General features: G+C 44.6%; 1 protein-coding gene across 5 annotated transcripts in view; it reads left to right on the top strand.

Annotated features, from left to right (window-relative positions):
• LOC143018627 (uncharacterized) overlaps positions 1–18,834 on the top strand; it is a 171,696-nt gene that overhangs the window by 54,006 nt on the left and 98,856 nt on the right. Inside the window, exon 1 of one of the 5 annotated variants that reach the window (XM_076174165.1) lies at positions 5,157–5,187. The exons of the other annotated variants lie outside the window; for them this stretch is intronic. Coding sequence (XP_076030280.1) covers positions 5,172–5,187 — 16 coding nt within the window. The 5' untranslated portion in view covers positions 5,157–5,171. Of the gene's footprint in view, positions 1–5,156; positions 5,188–18,834 lie in introns of those variants that run through there. 5 annotated transcript variants of the gene reach the window in all.

The following is an 18,834-nucleotide window of genomic DNA, read 5'->3' as shown; positions in this document are numbered from 1 at the left end:
AGGACACAGGAATATATACACAGAGTATAAGGTCAGGAAGGGAATCGGGAAAGGTTGTGAGGCTCTATTGTCGACCTGACCCGTTCGCGGCACCAGACGTTTGGGCCACTACCTTTTTCACAATGAAATTGTCCAGTTTGTACATACCATGACTAAAATTCAAGTTATTGATAAATGTATCTTTGATCAGACTGGATTCTATTATATTTCTAGTCAAATATGACATTTTTAACAATTTCTTTAGCACCCTCCCAATTTATGCAATGGTTAAAATCCCCTAGGTGAATAAATGATGCATTAGAAATTTGCCCACTCTTGACGCTATACTGATGTTGTTTTAACCTTACTTTTAATTCTTTTCCAGTCTGACCAATATAGTATTTGTCACAATTTTTACATGGAATTGAATAGATGCAACCTTCTTCCTTATAAGGAGAGTTTTTAATTAAAAGGCTTCTAACTGTATTGGAGATCTTAAATGCCACTTGAATGTTGAAAGTCTTAAGAATATGAGGTAGCTTGACGAAATTCTCGTTGAAAGGCAGCACAAGTAGGTTTTTTACATTAAAGGTTTTACTAGCTTTTTCCTCGTAGAAAGATTTCTTTGCCGATTTATAAGAAATCTCCACGAGGTGCTTAGGATATTTTAATTTTGAAGCTATGTCAAATATTCTTAAGAGTTCATCATCCAAAAACTCCGGACTGCAAATTCTATGGGCTCTCAGAAACATTGATGACAACATCCTTTTTCATTTCCATGTACCCTGAGGATGTCTGAATAGACGAAAGCGCTTGGTCATCACTTTATCTTTTTCCTTGGTGGTTTTTCCGCATATTTATAATCACGAATTCATGTGATTTATCATGCATATATATATATATATAATATATATATATATATACATACATTTATTTATTTATTTATTTTGAGGAAACAAGAGAAGAGCTTGAGTTTTATTACCGATGTTTTGATACTGGTCTTTTTTAAGACTAGTGTGTCGAAACCTCGGTAATAAAACAAAGCTCTTCTCGTGTTTCCGTTTCCTCTGTCCTCAAATTTGTCACGATGAATAATCATATATATATATATATATATATATATATGTATATATACATATGCATATGCATGAAAAGCACTGGAAAATAAAATTAGTCAGAACGTTTTCGTCTATTTAAGATATTTTCAAGGAATACATATATATGTGTATGTGTGTATGTATATACATAATATATATATAAATATATATATATATATATATATATATATATATATATATCATATAATGTGGGAATAGCAAAACCATATACTATACCATATACTATATAGACACCTGTCCCTATTGTAGACTTAGGCATTTGTCCACGTGTGTACAAGCTCCTTTTCGAACTCTGTCACAGTCCCTTGACCACTTTCCCATAACAACACACCCACCCGAGCCCCCTGGCTACTTCTTCCAACATATCTGTCCCACCTCAGCCAGCTTTAAAAAACAAACAACAGAAGTTATCCAACAGCCCTACCCCACCTTTCAACTCATGCGGCAACTATTAACATATACACCCACAGCTCTTGGTCTAACCACGGATTAGATTGCGCAGCAATGTCCCCCAATTGGATACCTCTCCACATCGGCTTGATCTTTACCACTGAACACTCCTCTATCCGCGCTGCTCTACAATCCACAAACTCCCAACCTCCCTCATCTTATATAATTATATCCGATTGACGAGGTGCCCTGCAAGCAATTTCCATCCACGGGTCTAGAAAATCCATTTGTGGGTCATCTAGGTCTTAACCCGTTCAAATCTGGATTTTTCTGCTGAGTGCTAACTCATGTTGGCATCTTCGGCAACGAAAGAGCCGACAAGGGTTGAAATACGACACTCGCTCGTTTCGACACTTCCACTCGACTTGTAACAGACTAGTACACAATTCGCCGAACTGCAATGCTTGCATGTGGCAAAGGCCATAGAGACAACCCCCAATTACTCAAATTTCCCCACTTCCTCCATTCTCACCTTTCACATACATTCTGCCACCATTATATCTACATCTCATCGCTTTAATTTGTCCACATTTACCCGTAGTCGTCTTTTTCCATAGCCTGCATTTGCTACCGTTTCTTAGAATCAATCACAAGCTCAGTGTTGCCCGTTTATGATAACTGCTTCGCCTCCCTCGTCCCCTCACCCTCACCCACCAACACCAAACCTGTGCCTGTTACTCGTGTGTTAATCACCCTCACCTCCCTAGTGATATACATATTGAACAACTATGACATCACACAACCATAATTCTTCGCCTCAGTCACCTCAGACCACTCGCTCTCCATCCCTGATCTTTACTCATGGAAAAGAATATAATATATATATATATTGACCACCTTCAATTGCCACAACACATTTTGTACAGCCGCTCTATAGATCTTATTGTACACCAATTTCATGAGAAGACCGAGGAATACCCTTGCCTTTTGCCGAACACTTCTCATATACCTGTCTTACCACAAGTATTTGATATACGCATCCTCCTTCTCGCCTAAACCCACACTGCCCTTCACCGAATCACCCCCCTGTTCCCCCTCACAAATCTCTCAACATACGCCACACACCTTACCAACTCTGCTCATACTCAGAACCTTTCCCTTGTGTAGATGAATTATACATAGCGGGACGCTTACTTCCCAAAGACACACGTTGAACAATCTCACCAGTCCCTCCATTATTGCCACTCTACCCATTGTCATATTTTTCATTTGACATTCATCCAGTCCACGTGTCTATTTAGCTTTTATGTCGTTCAATGATACTTGTGTGGCCTCATTTGCTAGAGCCTTTATGCTCTTCGCCACCTTAATATTCTCCTCTCCCAACACATTAGCATTGGTTGTATAACATCCAGTAATATTAACTCTAATGTATTACATTATGTGTAGCCTTTCTGTTACTAGGGTGAAGATAGTACAAAATATAGGTGGATCACCTTGCATATTTGTACGCTTATATATAATTAATTTTTGTTACTTTAGTTGCATAAATCTGATGTAACATTACGTTAATGAATCTTTGCTTGACTGAATAGTAGAAATAATTTGGACTTGGAACATAAAGTTCCCCCTTAAATGGAATACTGACATTAGACACTGAAGGTGTAGTTGTGTTTCTTATTCTTCTCTTTCAAAAATCTACTACAGAAAGCGACAGCATTAAGTGAAGGCAAAGTGTAGACTGGTTTATATGTGTTTTGGTTACAAACGACGCACGCACGCTCTCAATTCGGATGTCGTATTGGCCTTCCCCAACTCGCCCTGTCACATTGCTTCCCCGACCCGACTCCCTCACCACGTACACCCACAAACATGCCCTCACTACGCCCACAACCACGCCCCCACTACACCCTTTACCTCCTATGGGAGTGTACTTTCCGCCAAGAACTCCATCACCACCAGTTCATGTTGTTCTGCGCGCGCGCGCACACACACACACACACACACACACACACACACACATACACACACACACACACTCGGTGGCGCGGTTAGTAGAGTTCTTGACTGTCCCTACGGCGGTCCGGGTTCGAATCCTGTCCAGGGCTGAAGTAATTTCAGTATCGCTGCGCTTCGAGTCGTTACTCCAACTCGTGGGCGGGGAGTTGGGTGTGTGTGTGCGTGTAAGGTCATAGCATTACCCATAGATTGGTCGTACAAGCTCTTGAGCTCTCCTCCGGGAGGGAAATAGCTGTCAATCACGAGTCCAACACGTGATCCAAAAGACCAAGCTTAATACACACACACACACACACACACACACACACACACACACACACGTTTATGGCTGTCCGTCGGTGATCGACCACGTCAGTGCTCCGGTGAAGTTTGATGACGAGTGAGGCTGGGTAGTGACCTCCTCCCCCCCCACCACACACTCTGAAATCGTGTCCATCTACACATTCCTCATGTTCTGTCTTATTCGTCAGTATTTTATTTTATTTATTTACTTATTTATTTTCCTTTCTTCTTGCGGGGGCCAGGCGATTTTAATGAGCTAAGTGGTGGTGGTAGCTGCACATTGAGTATTTGTCATGTTTATGTGTACATACATATTTGTAATAACGGAACAACGAAATAAAAAGAGTCCCACTGCTGTGATCCACTGGGGTCTCTAGTAGGGTGGGGGGAGAGGAAGGGGGGAAAGGGCAACTTGGGGAGGGAGCTACTCCATAGTACGGGGTGGAGGGGGGTGGAGAATTGGGAGTTGGTCAACCGTGAGGTGAAGAGGGAGGGGGAGTAGGGAAGAGGGAGCAGGGTGGTGGGAGGATGTGGGGAGTTGGGGGGGAGCAAGAGGGATCTCACATTTCGTAATGAGAGAAGGAAGCAAGATGGGGAAGCCAGGGGAGGAGGGGTGAGTGGATAGGGGGTGGTTTTGGAGGAAGGGCCTTGTGTTCGTTTTTCAGTGTATGCGGATGTTTTGCTCAGCGTGTAGTTTGTGTTTGTGTTCATACGTGCATGTATGATTGTATGTATACACTGCAGCATATATTTTAGCCAAGGATTGGATATTGTACAGGATATTTGGTTTCATTTCGTTATTGGACCCGATATTGGATGGGGGTTGTTATTTGTGGAAGACGGGAGGATATTTTTTACAGGGCATGAGTGGCGAAGGAGAGGTACACGAGTTGTGAGTATGGGAAGGAGTCTGTACCACAGGTCTAGGGCAGAGCAAGGGTTGGGACACACTGACAGGAAATAGGCGAATAGAGTGCGTGAAGGATGGTAGAGATGGATGTTTGTATGGTTGGTGGGTTGACCGGGTGATTGAAGGGAAGGCCGGAAGAGGAAAGGGTGAGGTAGTGGAGTAGTGGTAAGGAAGAAAGCTGGGAGGATGATGAAGAGGTGAAAATAATGTTGAATACTCGGGTGCGGGGTGGGGGGACTTGTTTCCGAAAATTGCATTAGGCCAAAGGAAATTGTGTGTTTCATTTGCGCAGCCTATTATTATAATGCACCCATTATTCATGAATTCGTGGTCTTTGTATTCACATTTGCCATTACGAAGGACAGTGAAATATTATTTCCTGAAATGCAGTCGAGATTTGTAGTATAACCATGTGTTTTATTTTCTTGTTTCAGGTAAGTGAAATCTTCGTCAAGTAAGAGACGGGAACCCGCATGCAGGGTTTGAACTGTAAGTAAGCAACCACATTTGGTAACTAGATAAATGTCACCATCTTTCCGTCAGACGGCGACACTACTGGTTAGAGGGCGGATTGTATCAGTACCCATAGATTATATAGTGACCATTATTTACATCCACGCATGCGCGTGAGCGCATACTGTTACGTGATAAGTCCTCGGGCGCGCGGGCGCGCGCGCACGCACACACACACACACACACACACACACACACACACACACACACACACACACACACGCCTACGTACACAATAACAAATGATTCAGGACACTTCTTGGGCGGGTTTGTAGTAGATACGAATGCTCGCACAGCAGCGGCGTGTGGGTTGTAAACTGAACTAAATGAAGTAAAGATTTCCTTATCGTTATTTTGATGTATCTTTCATATTTTATTGGAACTACAGTATTTCATAAAGTACTGTTTCCCTCTTCTGAAATTATTAAAATTGGTGAAGGGATAATGATAACGATTGTGTAACGGTGAGGAACCTCTTGACCGCTGTATCCGAAAGGAAAGAGTGTGGCCGCTATAGTTATTTCGACATCAGGAGTCGGACCGAGTACGTAGCAGTAATTACGGGCAGTACACGGAGCGTGTTACACCCACCTACGTATTAGTGGGCGTGTTACACGCGCGTATTTATTATTGGATGGCGGTCTCTACGCGCTCTGTGTAGTATCAGATGTATTACTGGTGGAGCTGTGTACCATTATCGCTCCTGATTTCAACACAAAAGCGGAGCGGGTCAGTAGAAATGGATTCGAAACCTCAAAAGCATCGACTGAGCCTTGGAGGAGGAGGAGGTTTCCAAGCAGCGGGTTCAAATCCTGGATCCTGGGTTTCTTTAAGTGGCGGCATAGTACTAAGTATTTCAGCGGCTTTGACCCATCGTTTTTCGCTCATATTTCCGAAATAACCATTCACATCAGTATGATATACTGGCACAGCCTAATTCACACCCTGCCCTAATTTTTTACGTTATAGTGCATTTACAAGTGTATTTAATTACGGCGTTTACTCTTGATATTAAGTGTGTCGTAGCCGACACCCGTGAAGTAAATCGAACAGGTGAAGTCGTGACGTCATCACAAACTACCTCGTGTATCCCAACTTCACTTGTTCGATTTACTTCACGGGTGTCGGCTACGACACACTTAATATCAAGAGTAAACACCGTAATTGAATACACTTGTGAATGCACTATAACGTCAAAAATTAGGGCCGGGTGTGAATTAGGCTGTGCTAATATACCATGCTGATGTGAATGATTATTTCGGAAATATGAGCGAAAAACGATGGGTCAAAGCCGCTGAAATACTTAGTAGGTATTTCTCGTTAGTACGCTACTTACTTTTGCTACCTCGTTGGAGTAGAAGCGACCTCGGTTACGATCTTTTATTTGTCAAATTTCTAAATGTCAAATTACTTTTGTCATAAGGTGAGAAGCTGAATGATTAATATAAGATAAACCTATACGAATATTAGGCACATTGTTGAGATACGCTAACGAAAGTCATTTATACTGAAACGAAGTAGCGAAAGCAAGTAGCATGTTAGCCTAGTGTGCCGCCACCATGAGAGGCCCGGTAGAATCCAGGTCAACTTCTAAGAGGGTCTACAGACTCCCAGTAATGGATGTTAAGCGATTTTATTCAAATGTTGGTAGGTCTCCCAGGTGTAATGAGACAGAACTACATAAGTGGAGGAACTCATTGAGTCACAGCAAGACCAGCTTCCAAGACGATTACAAACCGAAACTCCGTAGTAGTTAGTGGATGCCAAGCGATTTTATTTAGAGGTTGGCAGGTCTTTCAGGTGTAATTGAACAGCAGTACATAAGTGGAGGAACTCACTCAACGTGTTTGGGAACCATTGCTTTAGAGGGAATTTAGTTGCTGCTGTGGCAATGAAAAACTTTCCATGCCTGAGTGTGGGAGAGGGGAGAGGAGGTGTATGGGTTTTAGCACCAAGTGCATCAGGCATACAAAAGGAGACGAGTCGGACAAAGGACTTATCAAAATAGCTCTGGTGCCTTTTTGTCGACTCAACGAGAGCAGAACTGTAGATCACGAACGATGTTGGTAGGACGAATTTGACCCAGGGTTTGCCGTGGCACGGGCAATCGGTACGTTCTGAGCAGATTGGACGATTCTTTGCGCGAGCAGTTGACATTTCAGTAGATCGAGTTCAGTGCAGCAGATTTCCCCTCCTTAATGTCTGCTACAATAAGCGACTAGTTTAGGTAAGGAAAGGCAGGAGTAAGCGTTGTAGATTGAACCTGACGCTGTGGTTTTGAGGAGTTGGAATGGTCTGATGAAGCCCCAGCACAGCGAAGAACCTAGAGGCTGTGTCAATCCATTGAGGAGTCGGCTAGCGGCAGTTGGGAGGCAGCCTTTGTTTATAGACACTCCAGGAAAGGGTGAGTGAGGGGAGGAGTGGGTGGGGGGTGGGGAGGTGAGGCAGGCGGGCGTAAGACCGACGAAATGCCTCCTCTTCCTCTTCCTTGTGTAATATGTATGGAAGGTTTGTTCCGAACTACCTCTCTCCTGGCGCACTGCTGACTCGGGACCCAGGACAATAGATTCGCAGTTCTGGGTCGCCCACCCCCCCTTCCCCCCAACACACTCCCTCACTCCCCCTACTCCCACCCGAGCGCCCAGGAGGCAAGAGGCCGGAGGGGAAGGGGACTGGAGACGGGAGTTGTCGAGGAGGTGGAGGGGGGAGGAGGAGGTGGAAATAGTCGATGTGGAGGGAGAAACGTGAAGGTGGGAAGCGTGCGAGTGTTGTGAAAAGAATTGGAGGGAGGGAGGATGGAGAGGAAGAGTGGGAAGAAGGACGGAAGAATGGAGAAGGGGTGGTAGTCAGGCAGGAAGGAGGAGGAGGAGGAAGAGGAAGGAGTGGAGAAGGAAAGGCGAACCCAGAGTCAACGTTCAAATGGAGAGCGGGAGGGGAAGGGGGTGGAGGAGGAGGTGGGTAAAGAAGAGACGGTATGGAAAGGAACCCAAAGTGGGCGAAGAGAGGAGGAGCGTCGATAGGTTCCAGAGGAGGTGGAGGAGACAGAGGGAAAGGAGCTTGGCGACGAAGAGGAGGAGGAGGCGCATGAGAGGAGAGGAGGTACGAGGAAACAAGGACGAGGGAGATAAGGAGGAGAAGATCGATGGTTCGGGGAGGAGGACCTGCAGGAGGGGGAGAGAAGAGAAATCGTGGTGATAAGGGAGAGGTAGCAGTGGTGGTGGTGGTAGGGCGAATAGAGAGGCTATAGATGATGGTGCTGGTGTCGGTGGCGGTGGCGGTGGTGGGAGTGGCAGTAGTGGAAGTGAAGTTTCGGTGGAGGTGGTGGGAGTGGCTGTAGTGGAAGTGGAGTTACGGTGGTGGTGGTAGAGGAGTGAACAGTAGAGGTGATGGCGGTGATGATGAAGGCGCCAGTTCGGTGCTTGTGCACACTGACGTTCTTACTTGGAACGGCCCTGGGGATCGGAGATCCAGTCACTCATAAAACTTCATGGGGGTCTGCGCGCGAGTTCGAAAGATGAACCTTCACCCTTTCTGGACGATGGGGCTGCGTAGAGCCAGGGACAGCGACCTGCACATGCTCGCTAGAACAGTGACGTAACCAAGTCAGTATCCAGACACGTTGTCTAGAAAGGCTGGGGATTCGAATGTCAGGGAACGCACAGCCCCTCACGAACTTCACTGAGTGACGAACACTTGCGTGTTGGCACGACAGGACATGGCGTGTAACGTGTTCTTCGTTGGCGGGTGTTGTTGGCAATGGATTTGCTGCAGAGCGGTTGTATGTAGTTCGCGCGGGAGGGCAGCGGCATAGACGAACCTGATTAAGGCTTTTGTTGACGGTCAAGGGCCCTGCGTTTGCATTAGGTGGAAATCGTTAACCTCATAGCAAGCTCCATCGCTGTCGACGGGGTGCCAGCGAGCTAAATAGAATAGCCTGACGAGTGCCACCCAGAACGGGAAGGGTTAGAAAATCCGGCTTGGCTACTGAGAGGGTGCCCCGGAGGTGAGTGACTGTCGGGTGCCAGAGTAAGAGGTGCCACTTGGGAAAGGTCAATCGAGATAGGCGCCACGGGGGATGAATGAAATAGTCTGGCTTCTGTCTGAAGGGAACGGGTTTACATAGTTCAGGCGCTGTTTCCCAGGTGAATGAGATCGGCTGGCGGCAGAATATGATGTGTTATTGTGTGGTAACCCAGTGCTATGGGAGGAGTGCCACGGAGATTGCCAAAAGGAGGGCCAGGCGGTACATATGAGGTCAGATGTAGTAGTGGTTAAAGTAATAAGTTTTTTTTTTTATAATCGGCTTTCGGTTTTGGGTTTTGTTTAGGTTTTGGGTTTGCAAAGTCACCTTTCCGTTTATGTACGACTACAGTGTCCAAAAAATTGTACTCTCACTTTCAAGCGTTTCGTAACTTTGTCAAACCCATTGGTCCGTGTTACCAACTAAGAAAATGGTCACCAGTTTGAAATTAAAGAAAAGTTTAACCCCCCCCCTTAATCTACTCCCCCTATGTGTTCCCAATGTTCAGATTAACTAGATTCCATATAGCTGATAACGCGGACTGATATATTTGACAACATTATAACTCAGTATAAAGAGAGTACATGTTTGGGACATTATCGCAAGGGTCCATCTGAACTTCTGATGGATAATTGATCAACTCTACAATTTATTCAAATTCCCTTTTGGCAATTATACTCACCAGATAACTGCCCCGTAGTAGATTTGAATACTTTAGCTCCGTGATGAGTTTGGGATTTCCTTGACTGAAATAAAATCGCCTGGTGGCAGGAAAGAATAATGAGAACAATGACAGTAATCAGTCGAAATGTGGCTGTGATGAATGAAATCACCAGACATTAGCTACAACATAAATATTCCGGTGGAGTCATCGACGTAATGTAAAGATTGAAAAGTAAAAATAGAAAAGCATATCGAGGGAGTCAGTGGTGTGGCGGCACACTGGGCATTTCTCGCTAGCATGCTGCTTGCTGTTGTTACTTTGAATAGAAACTACTTTTTTTTTTTTTTTTTTTTTTTTAATAAAATTTCCGTATGTCAAATTATTCTTGCCATATAGTGAGAGGCTAAATGACGAAGAGAAGTTAAATATGTACGAATATCAGGCACATTGTTGAGTTCTTCCGGAAATCTAGAATTTTTTAACCGAAGTCGTTTCCACTCAAACGAAGCAGCAAAGTAGCATACTAGCAGAAAGGATCGTGAATTGGGTACAACTCACAAGTATGTTCCCCCAAATGCCAACATTCTCTCTATCTCTCTAAGACATCTACCGTAAAAAAGTACTTTGCAGTTAAAAAAGAAAAGATATACAGTAGACATTTTGAGCATGAAACATAACACGGCATAGGCCAGAGGGTATTTATTTTTTAGGGTCGAAGAGGTAGTATGAGGTGGCTGGAATAGGCGCTCGAACGAGATTAGACCAGCGACGGAGAAGAGAGGCAGAGAAGGGGATTAGAAGAGTTAAGGGATCGGCGTGGAGGGGGGTGGGGGTGTTGGGTAGAGGGGAGTGGCGGGCGAGAAAGAATGGAGAAGGGGATAAAAAAAAGTGGAGTGAAGGTAAAGAATAAAGGGGGTGGGGGGGAGATAACTCGGTTACCTTGACGGAGCCCCGAGTAGAGGGGAAGGTGTGAAGAGGAAGAGCGCGGGATTGGAAGAATGATGGAGTGGAAGCGTGGAGGAGTAGGACGAGGTAGCGTGGAGGCGGGAGCGGTTGGGGCTAGTGGAGGTGGGAGCACTCAAAGGAGGGTGAGTGGGGAGACGATGGAAGTAGGAAATGATAGTGTAGTATTGATGGAACCCCCCGGGCCCTTTATGAAAGAAGGGAGTACAGGGAGTGAAGAGGGAGAGAGAGAGAGAGAGGAAAGGAGATGGCGTGGTAGACGCGATGGAGGACTAAAAGAGGCGCTAAATGGAGAAGAAGGACAAGAGGAAATAGACAGTGATCCATCCGAAAAGAGAAGTGATAGAGATAGTTGAGTTGCAGCAGGATGAGGACGGGTAGTAGAAGGTGGAAGGAATGAGAGGGAAAGAAATTGTGGCCGTGATGGCTGCAATGGGGAGGGAGGAACCTCCCCCCCACCCTCCCCCGCATCCTTAATTGTCGGGGATGGGAGATGCACCCTTGATGAAGGGAAATGGAGGAAAGGACAGAAGTTATGATGAAGGTGACATTGTGGGGGGGGGGGTCGGAGACTGGGGCTTTCAAAGAACCAACAAAAGCTTTAATATGCGGACAGTGGAAGAAGAATGGACCGGAGGAGGGAGGAGGAAGAGGAGGATAGAGGCAGAGGTGTAGAAAGAGAAAACGGTTGCGAGAAAGGAAGATGGTGTTTATGCTAGGTCGGGTAGGCGAGGGTGTGTGTTGCCATCGGGAGGGAATGGGAGTTGGGTGTCGTACATCAAGCGTTTCTATCCTGGCGACAGTATCGCTCCGAAGAGCTTGTCAGTGATGTGCTGGAAGAGAGGTTTTGAGTATAATAGGAGAGAGGAACAGGAACTTAAAAGTAATAACATTCTTCATTCCAGTCGTAAAAAGAATGCTGCAGGTTTATTTCGTATGGGTGTCACTGAAATCGCCATCATAGCGACTACATAAAATTTAAGCAGTTAATATCCTATACCAGGGAGAGGGAAGAGGCAGGAGAGGTCAAAGGAGATTAGGTGTGAAAGAAGCGAAGTAAGGTGTATAGGGAGGAACCAGTTACCAGAGGTACGATAATATGAGTAACGGTGTTACTATGAGAGGATCTAATTGGGGAAACAAAGAGCGGGGAAGAAAGGAGGGCAGGGAATCAGGTGAAAGGGGGAGGGAGGGTTAGGGAGTTATGCTGCCTGGATATTAGGGGGAGTTCAAAGGAGGAATGGGTCAGGAAAGGAGGCGCAAGCGAGGTGGAGAGGAAAAGGGGACAAAGAGTTATGAGAGGGTTGGAGTTAAGGAAAGTGAAGGAGGTAGGGAGGGGAGTAGGTTAAGGGTAAAGATGAATAGAATGTGAGGGAGGGGATGGGGTGATAGGAGGAGGAGGAGGATACGTTCTCATGCCCCGATGTGCTCTTCTTTGATGGTCGAACGTAAAGCCTTTATGGAGGAGGACTAGGAAGGGGGCGGGAGGGTATCTTGGGTGGAGTGGAGGTTACTGAGGAAGTGGTGGCGCTAGGGAGCGGCCTGCATTGGGAGGAGTGTTGGAGGAAGTGGTTATTGTGGAGGGGAAGTGAAGAGGTGGTGTTGGAGGATGGGCGTGGAGACCTCTGGTGGTGAAAATGAGAGGTGTGGTGACGGAGACAAGGAGTTCTACTGGATGATGCAAAGGCATAGATGTGTTTCCTGGGTTCTTGATGTGGTGTTTATTCGCGGTGGTGGAGGGGAACATAGAGGTAGGGAGACCTTGGGGGGGAGATAAGGTCTGATATACCCTGGTGAAGGTCGGAGTTGGGGCAGAGAAGTAGGAAGATCGGAAACCAGATGTGGGAGCAGTAAAGTTGGGGAAAGGGTGCTGGAGGTGATCTTCAAAGTGTTTTTTTTTTTTTCAGAAATAGGGCATGGAGTAAAGATCAGGGAAAGGGTTCGAGGAAAGGGTAAAGGGGTTCTTTTGTAGTGGTTAGGGAAGAAGGAGAGGGTTTGCAGGGTACTCCGTCGGACCTCAACCTTAACAGTGGTCCAGAATTGTTCATACATGAGCGCCGGGGACGGTGTTTATTGTATGCCACTGCAATGACTATATCCAGGGGAAGCTAACGTATCATACACACAGTACTGCCCAAGTCACCTCAAGTCCGAGGTGAGTGCCTAGGCCAGGATTCAAACAGACGCCGAATCCATCACGCAGTTACCAGACGCGTGCTCTACCAACCTATCCACGGCTGGCTCTCATGAGATGGTATAGGTTGGCAGTGAGGATGGGGATTATTATACAGTGGTTCCAATGTGAATTGAAGAGAGGTAAAAGGAGTGGCAGAAAATGTGGAGAGGACAGAAAGAAAGGGTGGGGGGGAGGTAGAGGAGGAGTTTTTCGAATGTGAAGAGGGATGAAAAGAGATTGGTTGAAGGAGAATGAGGAACCTGAAGACTGAGGCTGTTGGATGAAGATACAGGAGAAGAAAGCCAAGAAAAAAAGAGAAAATTAAAAATTACACGAAGCAAGTTGATGGTGTAGGGGGATACAAGACGCTGTCTGATATCAGTGAAAGGGAGAATGAGATAGGGAGAAGACTTGGGGGCGGAAGCGAAGTAGGGGGGGGAACTGTCTGAAGGAGTAGAGCACATTGGGCCAAGAAGTGAGGAGGAGCCTGAAGAAGGAACCGGTTTGAAGAGTTGTGAAATGCATTTGGAGGAGTAGATGGTGGACGGAGAGGGGATGGGTGGGGAGGGAGTGGAGGAGCTGCCCAAGGGCAAAGTAAGGAAGGAGCTAGGCAGACAGACAGACAGACAGGAGAGGACAGCAGACTAGATGGAATTCGACGGAGAGGTGGATAGGATACGCGTAAAATGAAATATTAAAGGTTAGAAGATAATAAACTAGTTTGTTTCTCCAGAATCTGTGCAATTCTCTCTCTCACTCTCTCTCTCTCTCTCTCTCTCTCTCTCTCTCTCTCTCTCTCTCTCTCTCTCTCTCTCCGTGTGTATATATATGTGTGAAAGAGAGACATGCAAAATCACACAAAAATAAGCACTGAGACAAACGCATTAAAACGCCCACAAACAGATATACGGGGAAAGGGTTGATGGAATGGGTGAGATGGGGAATGGAGTGAGGATGCGAGTAGGAGGGTGATGCTGGGAGGGAGAGAGGAATTAATGGACTTCGCGCAGAGGGAGTGGTGGCAGAGAAAATGTTGGGAAGTGTGGTGTGGTGTTGGTTGCTAGCCATGGTGGTGGTAGTGGTGCTCGGCTTATGGTGATTAGAGGGAATGGATTTCTCCTCGGGGTTGATGTATCCTTAATGTTTATCATTGACGGCGGACGATCGAACATGGCTGTGTTTTGGTAGCGATTACAGAGCAAATTGACTTGGGCGTAGAAGTTATTTTTGGTTGTAGATGTACAGACGGTGTGCTGTGGCGGTTGCTGCATGGTGATGCTGTGGTGATTATGAATTCTGTGGTGGTTTGATTGTTGTGATGACTGGTGAGGCAGGTACAAGATCGCACCGGCGATTATGCACGTGTGTATGATTGGTTTTCAGTGATGGTAGTGGGAGATGTTAATGCTTACTTAGGAGATGAGATATAGGGTGCCGTAGCAGCTAATGCATTTCGTCTGAAATACTTTTGGGGGTTGTGAGGTGCAATAATATATGTAGATTGTAGATGTGGTTAGTCAATTGTATGGGTAGTTTTGATTGTTTATTATGTTTTGCCTGATTAAGGGCGAGGGGGCATATAATTTGTACCGGCTTTGTTACGGATGTTTGGCAATCTATCATGAAGCGTGCATGATTGTTCATTAATTGAAGAGTATTTTGCTAATAGGATTTTTCAGTTGGGCGTTGAGGTTCAGGACATTTATCGTTAATGTATTCTCTGGTTATTGATATGTATTTGTAGTAACATGACTGGTGTTGTTTGGGATCGTACGTGAGTGCACATGTTTATGTGTGTGTTGCTAACGGTTTAGAATAGGAAACGCCTCTTTTGATAGCACCATTCATCTTCATGACTCAGTAGAGGTAGTAAGAGATTGCATGGAAGTGACGTGTGTATGGAAGGAATTGTTCTGAATACGTTTATTACTGAGGATGGTGTAAGATCTTTAGTAAACATATTTGATGCAGTAAAAAGATGGCTGCGTTGTAGTAGACGATTATTCAAAATATAACGACTGTTGAGTCGTATTGCAATAATAATTCCTTTGTGGTATTCTGCACGATTTAGCATTGTGGGCTGAAGTAAGTATTTCATTCAGCTCGAGCGACTTTGAGACCATACAGTGTTGATACAATGAGGATCAGTGGTCACTTCGTAGAAAGAACCGTTCCGGAAATTCCGTGTCCCACCTTCACCGAACCGTTTTGTAATCAACATTTTCGACGTGGCGAGTTCGACTTTGCTCATGGTTATGTATATTGCGATTGAAATCGCTTGTGACGTCGTAACTTTAGATCAATTGATGGGATGTAAAATGTGATAAAGTTGTCAAAGATAAACTTAAAAAAAATCGCAGAAGCTTTAGGTGACGAGGAAGTTGCTAGTATACCGTTGCAGGTTTCTCGAAGTTGTCGAGGAAAACTGTCAAGCTAATAGGAGACAAGTTAGAAGATAATAAAAGGCGTATTTATGACACTGAATTACCGGCAAGCTAGCGATAAAAGGCTAGAAATTACCTCTTAGGTCTTGTGTCATTATATTTGTACGAACATACACAAAAGGAAAAATATATTGAACAAATTAAGAAAAGGGTGGTAGAAAGTTGGGTGAAGGGAGAAGGGACTGGTGAAGGAGGAGGAGGACGCGAAGGAAAAAGTGTACGAAAGAGTGGAAATGAGAGTCATGTGGTAGTGTGAATGCTAGTGGGCAAAAATGGCTCAGCATAAACTAAAAATAAGCTGAAGAATATCGACGAAAGAAGCAAGACTGAGAAGAATGAGGGAGGGAGAAGATGGCGATGGAGGGTGGGGGAGTTGATTGGAGTTTGAATAAAAATTAAATGATAATAGAGGTGATGATTATGATGAGGGCTGAAGAGGTGATTACGACGGCAAGGAGTGTAATGAAGGAATGATGATGGTGTTGGTGGTGGCGGCGGCGTGGTGGTGGTGTGGTAGTGGTGATGATTGTGACGACTACGGTAATGGCGATTTGAGTATTCTGCAGTTCTAATGAAGAGATAACGATGGAGATAATGGGGGTACAAATGGTGGAGAATGATGGGGGGAAGTAGTTTTATGGAAGATGGGCGTCATGTTTTCGGTGGTGGTTGTGAGAATGGTTGCGGATTGTCGATTGTTCTGGTGTGACGAGTGGTATACTTGTATTCTAATTAAACTGATGGAGATTCTGTTATTATGCTAATACTTGATTGTCGTCCTAAGGATTTTTTTAAATTGTACTTTTGTGAATAAAACAATGGGTTATGATACTAACTTAAATTATATACCAGAAATTAGCATAATAGACTCGTTTAGATAGATGAGTAGTGTAATCGTCGATCCTTTTAGTAACATACAGCAGGTCTTGAGTAAAACGAAACTAGCATGGTAGTGCACCAGCCACTCAACGGGTCGTGTTGCCATAGTAGAGGATTTTTTTTTAGAAAAGAGTTGTACATAATTTTTTTTTTTATATATAAACGTGAGGTGTAAGATGACATGAACGGAATGTTTTTGCATTGTAATCCGAATGGCTTTTTATTGCCTAAAAGGACGAAGTAGGCACCATTGAAGATTGTATTTTGGCTAACGTCAGGATGTTTTAATTCGGTTAGAGCAGAGATTCTTGGGAGTAAGACATTACGGAGGCCAAGCCTAATTGGTTGATGCTGTTGCCAGTATTTAACATGACAATAATAAGAATATGTATTTATGATCAAGTTCTACGCCACTGTTAATTGCTGTATCATCAACGATTTCAACATGTATTTATTAGTCAAGACTCGACAATTGTTTTGGTAAAGTGGTGTGAAGAAGCACGATAGAAATTTAGGGGTTGGAAGGATAGGATAAAGACAGGAACCTCCCAGGGTAGTTAAGGGTGAAGTAGGACTCTGCAGCGTCGATGAGGTTCTTCAAGAGCGGGACGAGGTGCAGCAGGTACCCAAGTCTTTTTCGAAAAAGAAAGTCTTCGGAGGGAAAAAGAAAATGAAGTTTCTGCCGGGAAAAATTAGGGGAGGCGAAAGAAGAAGGAAGGAGGACGGAAAAATCGTGTAAAAGCGGCTTGGCTGGAAAAGGTGGGAGAGGAAAAATGTCTTGGGGCTGGAAATTGCGGGGAACAGAGGTGAGGCTACCTTGGGTTGGGAAATGGGTTGGGTTGGATGCACGGATCTGATGGAAAGGAGACACGGGGAATGGAACAGTGATAGATGAGATGGTCGCGGGTAGCCAACTGAGAAAGATAGGGGTGGAAGGGAGAAGAGGTGAGAGGCAAATAACGTGTTTAATGTGGAATAGAAGACGGGAAAGAATAGGAGTGCGGGAGGAGAACACGTGTGGAATGGGAAGAAATGGGAGCGAACTCTATGTTATGGAATAGGATCCGTGTGGAATGGGAAGCAGAAAAAATGGGACTCCAAGTTGAAATGGACTGGAGGTGGAGGGTGAGATGTGGAAGGAGGGAGGTAAGGATTGAACGACCAGGGATTGTATTGCAGAAATGTGCAAGTGTTGGATGAATTGTTCTTGGTTGCAAGTAAGGAAGTGTGTGTGTTTCAGACTCATTTGGAGGCAAAGGAAGGTGGAGGAGTGATATTAATGGAAATAATAATTTAGCGGTGAATGCAACGCAATATCTAAATAACAATTCTGTTCACCTCGGACATAAGACAAATGACATGACGTCATGAAGGAGATGAGGCAGTCAGCCGACTTGGGAAGAGTATTCATTATGCCTTGGCACAGACTTGGGGTAGCATGGCAGGTACCTTGTGTTCTTCATCATGACGTCATGCTCTGTTTTCTTTCTGAAGTGAAGTGAAGTGACCTGTTCATATTTAGACTGCATACATCAGACGTAATGTTAAAATCACACACACACACACACACACACAAATCCTGCCCAGGGCTGAAATAATTTCAGTATCGCTACGCTTCGAGTCGTTACTCCAACTCGTGGGCGGGGAGTTGTGTGTGTGCGTGTAAGGTCACAGCATTACCCATAGATCGGTCATACGAGCTCTGAGCTCTCCTCCTGGAGGGAAATAGCCGTTAATCACGAGTCCAGCACGTGATACAAAGACCAAGGTGAATACACACACATTTAGGAAGAAGGTTTTCTTGGAGACCGTGCTCATTTAATAACACAGCAAACTTTGTGTGGTAATATTTTTACCAAGAAATTTCAATTTCCCTGCCATCAGCGAACATTATCAAAACTCTTAACAGAAAAGGACGAAAGAATGCTGTGGTGGATCTTGAACAGGAAGTGTGTGGCAAGGAATCGGGATGATGTTATAATTTTTGTGATATTTTACCTAAACCTGAGAACGTCATTCATGGTCATGAAAAAAATATATATATTTGGGAGGTAATCTGGACCAGGATGATGTTATAGTATTGATATTTTACCGAAACCTGAGAACGTCATTCATGATCATGAAAAAATATTTGACAGGTAGTCGGGACAAACGAAATCAAATTAACGGAGTATATATATATATATATATATATATATATATATATATATATATATATATATGTTGAGACATTCTGACAGGTTGATGTAAGCGGAATAGGAAACACAGGAGTCTTAGTCTTGAGTTTATTCCTGACTAGTTTCGCAGGTATGCTTTTTCAAATTCCTTTGAAAAAGCAAACCTGCGAAACTAGTCAGGAATAAACTCAAGACTAAGACTCCTGTGTTTCCTATTCCGCTTACATCATATATATATATATATATATATATATATATATATATATATATATATTAGCGTGCCTTTTTCACAAACACGA

The sequence above is a fragment of the Oratosquilla oratoria genome, chromosome 35, assembly GCF_046742065.1.
Source record: "Oratosquilla oratoria isolate Oo_2021 chromosome 35, ASM4674206v1, whole genome shotgun sequence".
Lineage (NCBI taxonomy): Eukaryota > Metazoa > Arthropoda > Malacostraca > Stomatopoda > Squillidae > Oratosquilla > Oratosquilla oratoria.
The sequence above is the reverse complement of the archived record's forward strand: the minus strand, read 5'-3'. Positions and strand labels throughout refer to the sequence as shown.